This window comes from Daphnia pulicaria, chromosome 1 (genome assembly GCF_021234035.1).
Source record: "Daphnia pulicaria isolate SC F1-1A chromosome 1, SC_F0-13Bv2, whole genome shotgun sequence".
Classification (NCBI taxonomy): Eukaryota; Metazoa; Arthropoda; class Branchiopoda; order Diplostraca; family Daphniidae; genus Daphnia; species Daphnia pulicaria.
The window spans coordinates 26,509,083-26,520,198 of NC_060913.1; the positions used below are offsets into that span (position 1 = coordinate 26,509,083).

Sequence of the window (11,116 nt, forward strand, 5' to 3'; positions counted from 1 at the left end):
ACAAGTCAAGTGTGCCCTATCTGTGAACGCACGTTTGTTTACCAATTGAACTTTGTCAAACATTTGACGGCTGCAGGCTGTTGTCAACCTCCTTACAAAAAGAGCCGAAAGGAGCCTGATATTGACACGACTGAGACCTTTAAAAATAATACGTTGCCACGGGCCAGCCGTGCCAAGAAAGTCACCCGATCTAATTCGACTAAATCAAGAAAACGACCAATTATTCATGCAAATCATCAACCAGAATTTCTTCCCAAGTCAGAAGTCCCGTGTGGTTTCCAGGAAACTTCACCAACATTAGAAAATGAGGATTTAAAGATTCATCAGGCTACCCCGCAGAGACCGATTTATACTACGGTTTCGTCGGAGATGAATTTACAAAGGCCTTACTACATGCCGTCAAACGTCATGTTCTGTCATTTTTGTAACCTGCAACTGAGCACCGAAAACCTCTATCAACGCCATTGTCTTGCTCACGCCCTTGTGATCCAACTGACACGATGTCTGGAACTCTCCCTGCCGACATTTTCACCTCCAAGTAATGAGACTGCCGCTGGCAACAGCAGCAACTCATCCGTCCTCACTAATTGGCTCACCGACCAAATCCGCGTCAATTTTAATGACCAGAACTGGCTGAGACTATCCGTCCGGGAAGTGGAGCAAGTGCTGGGCAACAGCAACATGGATGTTGATATTCGACAGCGCCATGGCATCCGAGATGACAACGAGTTTCAGAACGTTGTTGACCTTTTAGTTACTCAAGATTTGAACCTATCTCCGAGGAGCGACTGTTGTGAAGTCTCAAGAAAACCGTATTTCTTTCCCGAGGAAGCCGCTTGTACGTCCGTCCAGTACCATCCATCACCGACTGAATCGCTACCAAGCAGCTCGGATACACTTTCGGTATGCAGCTTTATTACTATATAGTTTCTTGGAATATTATTAAATTTTTTCTCCGTCATTTATCAGATTGTTCCGGTTAACAGCCACCAGATGCCGACTAGTCCAGTTTACCAGTCATCCGGAAATCAGATGGAAGCCGGATGCAGCGCTTCTCATTATCCAGGCCCAAACTTGATGGATTTTAATCAATCGGAAGAGTCTTTCAATTCGTTAGTGACGGACCTCGACACGGTTGAGAAACAAATGGCCAGCCTGTTGAACACTTACGAGGCAATTTCCTCAGGTAACAATCGCTAATTCATATCCTTCGTTTTCCCCCACTAATTAATGACATCTCAAGTTAGAGTGTGACGAGAATTTCACCCAGCCCGAACTGACATTCCAAAATGATTTTGTCGATGACTCGCTGGATATTTTTCCGTTGCGGCCAAAAACTCCACCGCCTTCAGAAAGCGTCGAATGTTCCTTGACTTCCGAATTGAACCTTGACGTCAATCTAACAAGCTGTAAGATGTATTCCTTATAGGGAGACGTTGAACTTTTGACTTACAGACTCGATCAGAACGACGTATGAGGCCAATCCAAACAAAGAGCGTTTATAGAAGAACAAAAACCCCGAATAGTGCAGTTCCCCTTCACCGTTACCCAGTTACGAGAGAAGTTGCACTGCCACATCGTTCCGAAGTTTTTCTAAATCTTATTTTCAGTTTATATTTTTCTCTCCAAAGTTATTGGTTGTAGTGGGCGGCAAGTCCTTTAAAAAAATTTGTTATATTGCTTTTAAAAGTAGTTGGGAAGTGTAGTAGTAGCAGAGAAAAAAGAAAAGAATTATTTGTTTTATTTTTGAAAAGAATAGAAAGTTTTCCTGTACGGCGCAAACCGCTTTACCCAATTCCTTTTCTTCAACTTTTTATTTATTCTTTTTCTATTCTTTTTCTTTTCTTCAAACAAGACCTTGACGCTTGACGCCATCAAGGTGATCGACCTTTTCTGTTACATCTTTCGTTTCCGTGTACGAGGTAAGATACTTGATCTTTAACCAAGGGTGGAAAATCCGAAAATGAAGAAGGGGCCCACAATTGGGGGGAAAACCAGGAGAACCTGAGGAACTTTCACCTGGAAAAGTGTAAAGGGAGAGGGGGGGCTGTAAGAGAATCCTCCACATATTCTTCATTCGTTATCTTTTGTTTTTCTGTTTTCTCTTTTTTTTTAAGTTCTTTTTTGAAAAAGAAAACAACTCAGGTATGGACAGGAGAACTTTGGAGGAAGGTGAAAGGACGAATATGGAGTGAAGATGACGAGGGGGGCCCTCCTCGTTTTCAAAGTTCAACGACCGGTTGGTCAGTGTGCAAACACACACAAAAACACAGAGCCCACAATTCCGTCTTTCGTGTTGATTCCGTTGTCCATAATAATGATGGATTACTCACGTTATGTGCCTGGCATGTATATCATTCGCTTTCCCCTCCCTGGCCGTGAACTTGGGGAATTAGGAAGCCATGGTTGTAGTGCGTGTTTGATCCAGCGTGACTTTCTTCACCTTCACACAATTCCATGGCGTCACGTGAAGAAACGAGTATCAAGTACTCCTAACCAACACGCCATTTCTTACTTATTTGCATATTTTTTTTTTAAATTTTACTTCAATTCTTGTCGCAGTAACGATTCCGGTCTGGTGACGATATCGAGAAGTCTGGGTTTCCGTTCAGCCACACGAGATATTGCATATATTGAATTGGGATCGTTAAAAACATCACGTGTCGTTGCACCTTAACGACGATGGGCGTATTTGGTTGCGCCACGTTGACTTTAAAAGAGGAAGGAAGAGAGTGAGAGCGCGGGGGGGTTTGCGACCTCCAGAAGGGAGAGAGAAAAACGTCGGAATCTTCTTCTTCTTCTTTTTGTAAAAGACTTTGGCAGCGACCTCCTCCTCTTGTAACACAAGACTCTTGTATACTACTCACATATTCAGCAGCCTCGTACGTGTTCTTTGTTTGCCCGGCACTAATCCAGGTAGTCACCATAGAGGATAGGTTTAAAAAGCCTACGACTCTAGTCTGCACGTGTTCAGTTGCCGGCCGAGTGTCGAGACTTGCACAACGATCTCAGCAAACTACTTGGAAGAAAACAGGTGATGAGAATATGATGGCCAACTTGTTGATGTTCCTCACCGCTGCGTTCCTGATTTCGTCCGGAAGCGTTCATTCAGCTGCTGCCAAGAATAGAGTGAGCCAACTATTAAGTTTCTTGTATCATCCGGTCGAATGATGTAACCTTTTTTTTTTCCATTTAGAGAGGACGTCAATGGACTGGAGAGTTGGCAGAACCGATCGATTGCAGTTTTCCGCTTAATGTCGGACGCAATTCAACAACGTCACATAATTCACCCATCGAACGAGTTTCTTTCTGCAATTTCACCACAAATGGGCCGTTTGTCGATGGTACACTTCCTTGGCGGAAGGGATTAGCTTCATTGGGTAACTGGCTCGGCGGTCCGGAAACAGACGCTTCTAATTCCTCCGATGGTAATAATCTTTTAAGCTTTCAATTTGTCTTGTTCTGATTTCCTCATAATCCGATTGGGTTTTCGTGGATTTCGCACACAAATGATGATTACCATTTTTCTATTTTCTATTTGTTTTCTTTTTTGGCCTTTAGGGGGATACGCATTCTTCGAGACTTCCTTTCTGCCCGGACAGCACCAGCAACAGCAATTACCCGGAGTTCAACCTAAGGCGTGGCTCAAGAGTCCCGTTTACCAGGCCACCACCCCTCACGGCCATTGTCTCCGTTTTTCCGTAATTTCAGATTTTTTATTCCATCGCTCTTCCTTATCCAGCTGTTCCATATTTGTTTTTTCTTGTTTTTTCTTGCAGTACAACATTCAGGGTGTGAGCGCTTCCAAACTGAGACTATTGCGCGTCCAAATGGTGCCGACCCTTGAAGGTCAAAGCGCCGCACCCAGCGTTTCTTCGGCGGCCGTTCCGCTTATCGTCAACAGTATTTTGATGCCGTCACTGTCGTCCAATTCTCAGCAGAAACGACAGGCTGGCTTGTCATTTCCCGCTCCCTGGACTCCCTTCCAGACGATTCTGGTGAACAAGACGGGCTGGCAGGAAGTGGTGGATGAAGTTTGGCTGTCATCCGACTCGACTCGCGGCCAGTGGCTGGACGGCCACGTCACTTACAGTTCCCCCTATCCGCACGCTTTTATCTTCGAAGCTGTACCTAATTTGGCTTATGCACAGTACCGCGGCCACGTCGCCATCGACGATATTCAATTCTCCAATGGTCCTTGCGTCGGTATGTTCGGCTTCAATTGGTAGAATGTACAATCCTCTTATCTTTCGCTCTTTTTGTTCTCTTATTTTCAGCTGAATGCGAATTCAATGCGGACTTTTGCCAGTGGTCTAACGATCCTGACGGTGATTTTGATTGGTCCTTGAGTCGGGGCTCCCTGTGGACGAGTACGGGGCCGTTACGCGACCAGCTTTCATCGCAGCACAACTTCAATTTCGGTACTTTACTTGTTCAATTATTGATCCAATCCGCTACGTCTTCGGTGTAATGCACCACAGCAGAGGTTAAAAATAAACCTTGATTGAATTCTTATCCATAGGAGGATATGCTTTTATCGATTCAAGACATCCCCATTTTGCCGGCAGCCGTGCATCGTTGACGAGCGACATCTTACCTGCCACCGTTACTAATACTCAATCAGATAACGCCGTGTGTTTCGTCTTTTGGGTCCATATGTTTGGCGCTGGCATCGGTAGTTTGAGGTAAATCTAATTAAAGTTGCAATCGTACATTTGAATTTGACTGTTTTAAATTATTACATTACAGAGTGTTTCAGAAAAGCGCCGAAAATACTTCCGAGGCATCCGGATTGGCGGAACATGAAATCTGGCAGTTGACGACCCAGTCTGGCCCAAGAGATTCATGGTACCGAGCCCAAGTTACTCTAGCTTCTTCGTCTCCATTTAAAGTGAGGATTATTTTAAAAGCTTTCCAAGTATCTATTTTTAGCAATCAATCTATTTTGATTTACTGAAATAGATTCGGCTGGAAGCGACGGTTGGTGAATCTGGTTATGGCGATATTGCTGTCGACTCTTTCCGCATTGAAAACGGATCTTGCCCCGGTGAGTTGTTGCTGCCCTTTTCTATTTACTTTTGAGTAGACCTATACCTAATACTAAGCCTTTCCCTGTGTTAATAGGTTTGCCAGAGTGGGCGGTTAATAGAGGCTTTGATTGCACTTTCCAAAACGGTTTGTGTGGGTGGGTATTGACTAATAGCCGGCCCGGAATTACGTCAATGTGGACGAGAAATGCCGCCGATATCTTCTCCGGTCGACCAGATGGCCATTCACAGTAAGGAATTAAAATCATCAATATTCAATCGATGATATATTAATAAATAATGGCATTAAATGTTTGTGGCCCTTAACAGGCAAAACGTCCAGTCTCATTCGCCCAACAGTTACATGCTGTTCGATACTTATTTGAACGGGCACAAGCCCGGATCGCGGGGCTTCGTCTCGAGTCAATTACAACGCAGCGCGGATCCTCATTGCTTGTCATTTTGGTTCTACATGGCCAGCGCTTCACTGGCTCACCCCCGATTGGGTGCACTTGAGGTTGATTGATGCAGAAATCTTTTGGGGGATTTCAACCAGAGAACTTAATAAGACGTTCTATTTCTATACTCCCGTGTGTGTACTTGGATGTTTAGGTGGTCTTGTTCGAACCCAACTCGAGTCGGAGCAGCAACGAGACAATCAATGCTGCCAAGCACACTTCAGTAGTATCAAGAACTTTGTGGCGTCTGGAGAATCACCAAGAGGAGAAGTGGCTCTCCGCTCAGGTGAGCATGACAAGTCGGGAGCCTGACAACGGCGGATTCGTCCTGTCTATGGCATCCCTTTGATGAAACACTTTTTTTTTTTCAATGATGAATCTATATGTTGTTGTAGGTGTCCTTCGTACCTGCTTCTGGAGGATACATCAGCTTTGTCGGCATAAGGGGCGAAGGATTACGAGGCATCATTGCCATCGATGACATTACGCTCTACAAAGGATATTGTCAAGGTAAAACTCATTAGCGAAATCACCAGGAAAACAAAAAAAAAATGTCTGAAATTGAATTTTGCAGTTACTCCGGCGGATGCTGCCGTCAGCCCTTTAGATTGCAGCTTCGATCAAAACTTGTGTAATTGGAGTGTCGACTCGCAGTCTGTCGTGCCATCCGTCAGCAGCGAAGCGCTCGTCTCAACGGAGAAGGAAGACCAAGTTTCCGACACAACCGAAATGCCACCGACAACTACGTCCCGTTTGGATTCGGAGGTCAAAACTACGCCCGACGGGGATGGCGAAGAGCCGATTGTTTTCCCCGACGACGGCGTGTCAGCCACGACGGACTATCCTGTCGCTTCGTCTACTGCAACTGGTGACGTCGCCCTCCCGTCAACAGGCATTGTCGAATTGATTGAATTGATTCCACCACAGACAACGATAACACCTGCAACTGATGCCACAACTCAGACGGCCAGCTCTACCACCACCGAAATACCAACAACAACAGTATCTCCTGCGGTCACAACGGAAATGTTTACGGAAGGATCCTCCATTGTTTCGACGACCCCGTCCCCCACAACAACAACAGCGGCGCCGACAACAACAACAACGCTGGGAGCAGCCATTCAATCGAGATCGTCCCCAACGACTCCAGCTGCAAGTCAATCCATTGTAATCAAGTCAGTGTCGGAGAATGCCAACAAGGACAGCACCGTGAGGGGAGTCTCTGGACTCTACGACGAGATTACGTCATTTGGTGCTAATACAATCGAAGTCATCAGCACTAGCCGTGATGGAGCCACGAAATCGATCATCATCAGTCAACCGGTGCGTAACCGCTTCCGACGCTCCGGTAAATGGATTGGTTACAACCGTCCACGCGATTCCAGGATCGTCAATTTACGAAGCTCCACAGCGGAAGAAGGGATCTGGCGACGTCCTAAACCTGTTCCACATTGGCTCCGGTCACGCCATCCATCAACCTTTGAAGATGGACATGGCGATCCTTATTCGGTACACCAGGCATTTTCATCGCAACGGACGTCATCACCACCCAAATTGTTTGGCGTTTCCAATATTCCTAGAGCTCCGGTTAGCGAGCCAATTCCTTCTCATTCCTCCGCCGGGTAAGTTTCGAATGTTGTTGTTGTTGTATGGTTTTATTTTTTACTGATTGAGTCTTTTTTTTTATTGATAGGTCTTCTACCAATGGCACCGATTCATCTGTGAAGGATGACCCACGTTGGGTAATGTCAGACGTTTCCTCATCGCTTTATGGCGTGCGTGATCACACGCTCCAACTGGCCGAAGGTTATTCATTGTTGCATACACATAATTTGGTTACTGAGACTGGCAAAGAATTGCTTTCAACTTTGCTGATTTTTCTAGGTGGCTACGCTTTCATGGAAGGTAAAGGCAAGTCGAGCGTGAGCCGACTCTTTTCTCCGCCATTCCCCGGCAACGCAACCCACTGCCTGTCTTTTTTCTTCACCATGGCGTACAACAGCCCCAACTCAACTTTGACAGTTAACCGGTTAGTTGTCAAGAAAAGAATCTCGCAGTTTATTTTTGATTTGTAACCCATTCATTCGGACACGATGTACTACAGGTTTAGTAGCGGTCGATTGGACGAGCTGTGGAGGGTGACTTCGGCTGCCATCGATCGATCCGGCAACCGGAACAAGTCACCGTGGATACCTGCTCGTGTCCCGATTCCTTCAAGTGGAGAACTTGATCAAGTATTTGATTTTGTACATTTTTAAACTTCAGCGAAAAACATCGCAGCCTGTTGCCCGCGGATGCCATTAACTTGATGTTTTATATCCAGACTCTCGTCATTGAAGCGTCTACGGATAGCGGCGGGATCGGTTTAGACGACGTACGCTTTAAACAAGTTTCCTGTTCAGGTAATTACTTTCTTTTCATTTTGTGTAAGAAACAGAAGGACGTGCTAAAAATTTATCTTTTTCGCAAACTTTTTCTTTGTCATTACAGTTCGTCCCTGAAAAGCTAATCATTCGACACCCACACACACCACTCCTAATTTATAATTGAAAACTTTTATATCACATTCGCCTTTTTTGAAATTCTTATTTGCATGTTTGAACGAAAATACTAAAAGAAAATTTACGATTCCTCTAATGTTTCTTTTTGGAGTGCACTCGCGTTGATTGCCAGTAATTTGCATGGGCGTCGGATCGTAAGATATTCGTGCAGGTTTCGCTCGAGGCAAGTTGGGCTACAGTTAATTGTTTACTACTTTACTCCCATAGGCTACTTTATTTTGCCGTGCTGGGATATGCTGGATGCTGCCGAAACTGGATAACACGTCAACAAGTGGTCTGTTTTAGGCCTACGTATCGATTTTGCTGTGAGAGAGAGAGAACCAATCCATTCTTCAACAGAAGCAGTAAATCTTTTCTAATCTTATCTCATTGATTAATTCAACTTTTAAATAGCGTTGTGTAAATAATGAAGTGAAAGTCTTGCTCTTCTTCTTCTCGTTTCGTAGTAAAGAATGCCCATCGCGTCCCATCTGATCCCGAACTTTAAATCCGTACTTGTTGCCCTGAAAATCAATAATTGCAACCAGCGACTATCTGTTCTCCCCGTATTCAATCTTGCACCTTACAACCCTTCACGATCAAGTTCACTTTTCACTTCAACTCCAGTTTTTGTCCATCAATTCAAAACTGTCGAGTGAAAGTCCCAGTCACCTTGTGACTTCCTTACTTTTAATGATGCATTACGAAAGATTTTGTAGAAAATAGTAGGAAAAATTAATTAGTAAAGCGTTATACCGACACCTTCGTCATCTCCCGTAACGCTTTTTAAATTGTCGGCATTTCGTGATGACAGGTCGCTCACGCCATCTGTCACTGATGTTTTACACTATCAGCTACCTGCGTTCAAGTACTGTGAAGAACTATTTGTATTCGTGACTTAGTTCTGTCAGTTCTGTTTCTGTAGACATAAGCAAAAGATATTATATTTAAGCAGTGAAGAAAAATCGTTCTCTCTTAAGCGATTGACGTAATATCTGTGTGGAGTGTGGACATAGTTTTAGCCTAGTGACTGACAGGAGTGACAGCAACATATTGTCAGGGTCTGCAGGTGTGTAGTCAAAACAGCCTAAAAATTAGTAATCACATAGCCGAATCCTACAATTTGACTGATGTATGCTTGAAAATCAACCGGCCTACTATCCAATTAGCCGAAATATACAAAAACGTAACCCAAAATAAAGCTGTATTTTCATCCAAATCATAATTTAAGTCTGATTACTTTCTTTGGTAGAAAAATTTATTTATTTTATTTTCACGCAGGAAAGAATAATGTGTGGAATTTTGTAATGTGACTTTAAAATATCTCGTGATGGGGCGTTATAACTTGGAATGTTTGTCGTGATTAAATGTTGTTGTGACTCACGATGGGGAATCACGACGGGGGGAGGGGGTCAATGACAACGCCCACAAATCCAAATTTTTTTTCTTACCTTTGACCTTTCCCACGTTAAGTCGAGTCATTTTGATCGATTGATTGACCAGTGTTATTCAGCGACGGGCTGAAAACGTTCAGATCGCCAAACACGGCGGCATCAAAAATGGTCCCGCCGGATGAATGTCATTTCTCATCTTCTCCTCCCTCCCATTATTCCCATTTCTATCTGTTTCTGTATGCAAATGTTGCATGCTTTAACTTGAACCAATGGCACCCGCAAAGTTTGTATCGATGGCTGACGCCATTCATTGAAAACATTCGATCGTGCCGGGCAAGTATAAAAGGGCCGTGAAATGTCCACTGGAAGACGTCGTTCCGTCAACAACTCGTCTGCTCTCCCACCAAAAGTGAAAGTTTTACTTTTAATTCTTTTAAGAAGTTACCGGTGGTTATTTCCAGAGATTTAACTTTCGATAAATGAGCAATGTCCACCAAACATTAGTTCATCAATTTGTGTAGTAGGGTTTTCGTAATTCCGCAGGTGCACATAGATACTTAAAGTTTGCACACTTGATAACTAGCCACTCGAATATTTTTATCATCATACTATAATAAGAGAGATTAAAATTCATTCCATTAGTGCATTCGTGGAACACGCCGATTGGTTCGCTCACGTACAATGGATCTGGATGAAAATTTACGGGCAACTGCAATCCTGCCAATCCATCTGAAAATGGGAATGGAATGGCGGATGCTAGTTAGCCGCACTATTCGTTCCGGAGACATATCCAGACTGAGAATTGCATGTTAGTAGGAGCAATGCAATATTTTCCAATTGTGCTGCACGAATACTTACAATAATAAAAAATTGGGAATATGAATTTTAAACCCTAACACTATGCTATGGTAATTATCAGAAATGTTACATGAAAATAATAACATAAAATAATAACAATACGTCCAATGGTGATTGTATATCGATGAAACGATATCAAAATAAATGAGTTCATTTGTAGTATAACTATATTTGTGTCAAGAAATTAGGCCACTTGGCCCAATGTGACACAATTCAGCAGATACACGTATTGCGCAGGCGTAAGTTAACAAACGTAAACGAAGGAGACGTCATTTTTAACGACTGTGCTTATTTGTTTTGTTTCTATTAATAAATTCGTTTTTTTTTTCAGTTACAGCCGAAGTTACGCTTTCCTGGCCTTCACTTTAGACCGGGGGACATACTGTGGGGCCCTTTCATATAGTCTAGTGGCCAGCAATATGAAGCCCGAGGTGCAGAGAACTCGTATGCTTCGGCTGTCATCCGCCAGGAACGCGAGGGAGAGTGATAAAAAATGGCGACTAGGCTGGGTGGGAAACTTGTCAAAATTACACTTCACTAGATTTGGAATAACTCGGCCAATCTAATCCGGAATGTAAATTCCTTTTGGATTGGTATTAAGGGATGGCCGAGCAAACTTTTGTGAGAATTTTTTTTTTTTTTTAAGGGTAGCATTTACCCAAAAAGCGATGCCAAAGGCACCCCAAAATTGTTAAAATTTGAAAAAACCCAAACTTTAACATAAAATATCTCCCGAACGGCAGGGAATATTTAAATTCTGCAAACACAGGCGAATCCGGAGTAAAAAACTGGATATGCCTGAATTATGTCAGATTTTTAAGTCCCATAGCGGAATGGGA

The 11,116-nt window shown here is 43.6% G+C and overlaps 2 protein-coding genes across 4 annotated transcripts; both read left to right on the forward strand.

The window, feature by feature from the left end:
* Positions 1-590: 590 nt before the first annotated feature.
* LOC124316811 lies at positions 591-1,494 on the forward strand. Of its 2 annotated transcripts, none has more exons than XM_046782722.1 (3): positions 591-903; positions 970-1,186; positions 1,244-1,494. In XM_046782722.1, exons 1-3 carry the CDS (start codon positions 682-684, stop codon positions 1,252-1,254), a joined length of 450 nt encoding a protein of 149 aa, XP_046638678.1. In that variant the 5' UTR covers positions 591-681; the 3' UTR covers positions 1,255-1,494. The 2 variants fall into 2 exon arrangements, with proteins under 2 accessions (XP_046638678.1, XP_046638677.1); XM_046782721.1 differs by having other exon boundaries at positions 1,248-1,494.
* A 758-nt stretch (positions 1,495-2,252) lies between these two features.
* Positions 2,253-8,110, forward strand: LOC124314209. Of its 2 annotated transcripts, XM_046779358.1 has the most exons (20): positions 2,253-2,486; positions 2,563-2,838; positions 2,917-3,129; positions 3,197-3,428; positions 3,562-3,701; positions 3,780-4,206; positions 4,278-4,421; positions 4,523-4,685; positions 4,750-4,891; positions 4,963-5,047; positions 5,125-5,278; positions 5,358-5,544; positions 5,640-5,771; positions 5,881-5,995; positions 6,060-7,107; positions 7,179-7,291; positions 7,370-7,514; positions 7,590-7,719; positions 7,809-7,887; positions 7,976-8,110. In XM_046779358.1, the coding sequence occupies exons 3-20, from the start codon at positions 3,046-3,048 to the stop codon at positions 7,984-7,986; spliced, it is 3,531 nt and encodes a 1,176-aa protein (XP_046635314.1). In that variant the 5' UTR covers positions 2,253-2,486; positions 2,563-2,838; positions 2,917-3,045; the 3' UTR covers positions 7,987-8,110. The 2 variants fall into 2 exon arrangements, with proteins under 2 accessions (XP_046635314.1, XP_046635306.1); XM_046779350.1 differs by having other exon boundaries at positions 2,563-3,129.
* Positions 8,111-11,116: the final 3,006 nt, after the last annotated feature.

Excerpts from the sequence above, each read along its gene's own strand:
- LOC124316811 (XM_046782721.1), top strand. The coding sequence starts at position 682 with ATGGATGTTGATATTCGACAGCGCCATGGCATCCGAGATGACAACGAG. Across the intron at positions 904-969 it reads GCAGCTCGGATACACTTTCG|ATTGTTCCGGTTAACAGCCA; the intron begins GTATGCAGCTTT and ends GTCATTTATCAG. Across the intron at positions 1,187-1,247 it reads TTACGAGGCAATTTCCTCAG|AGTGTGACGAGAATTTCACC; the intron begins GTAACAATCGCT and ends ATCTCAAGTTAG.
- LOC124314209 (XM_046779350.1), top strand. The coding sequence starts at position 3,046 with ATGATGGCCAACTTGTTGATGTTCCTCACCGCTGCGTTCCTGATTTCG. Across the intron at positions 4,892-4,962 it reads CTTCTTCGTCTCCATTTAAA|ATTCGGCTGGAAGCGACGGT; the intron begins GTGAGGATTATT and ends TTACTGAAATAG. Across the intron at positions 7,108-7,178 it reads CCTTCTCATTCCTCCGCCGG|GTCTTCTACCAATGGCACCG; the intron begins GTAAGTTTCGAA and ends TTTTATTGATAG.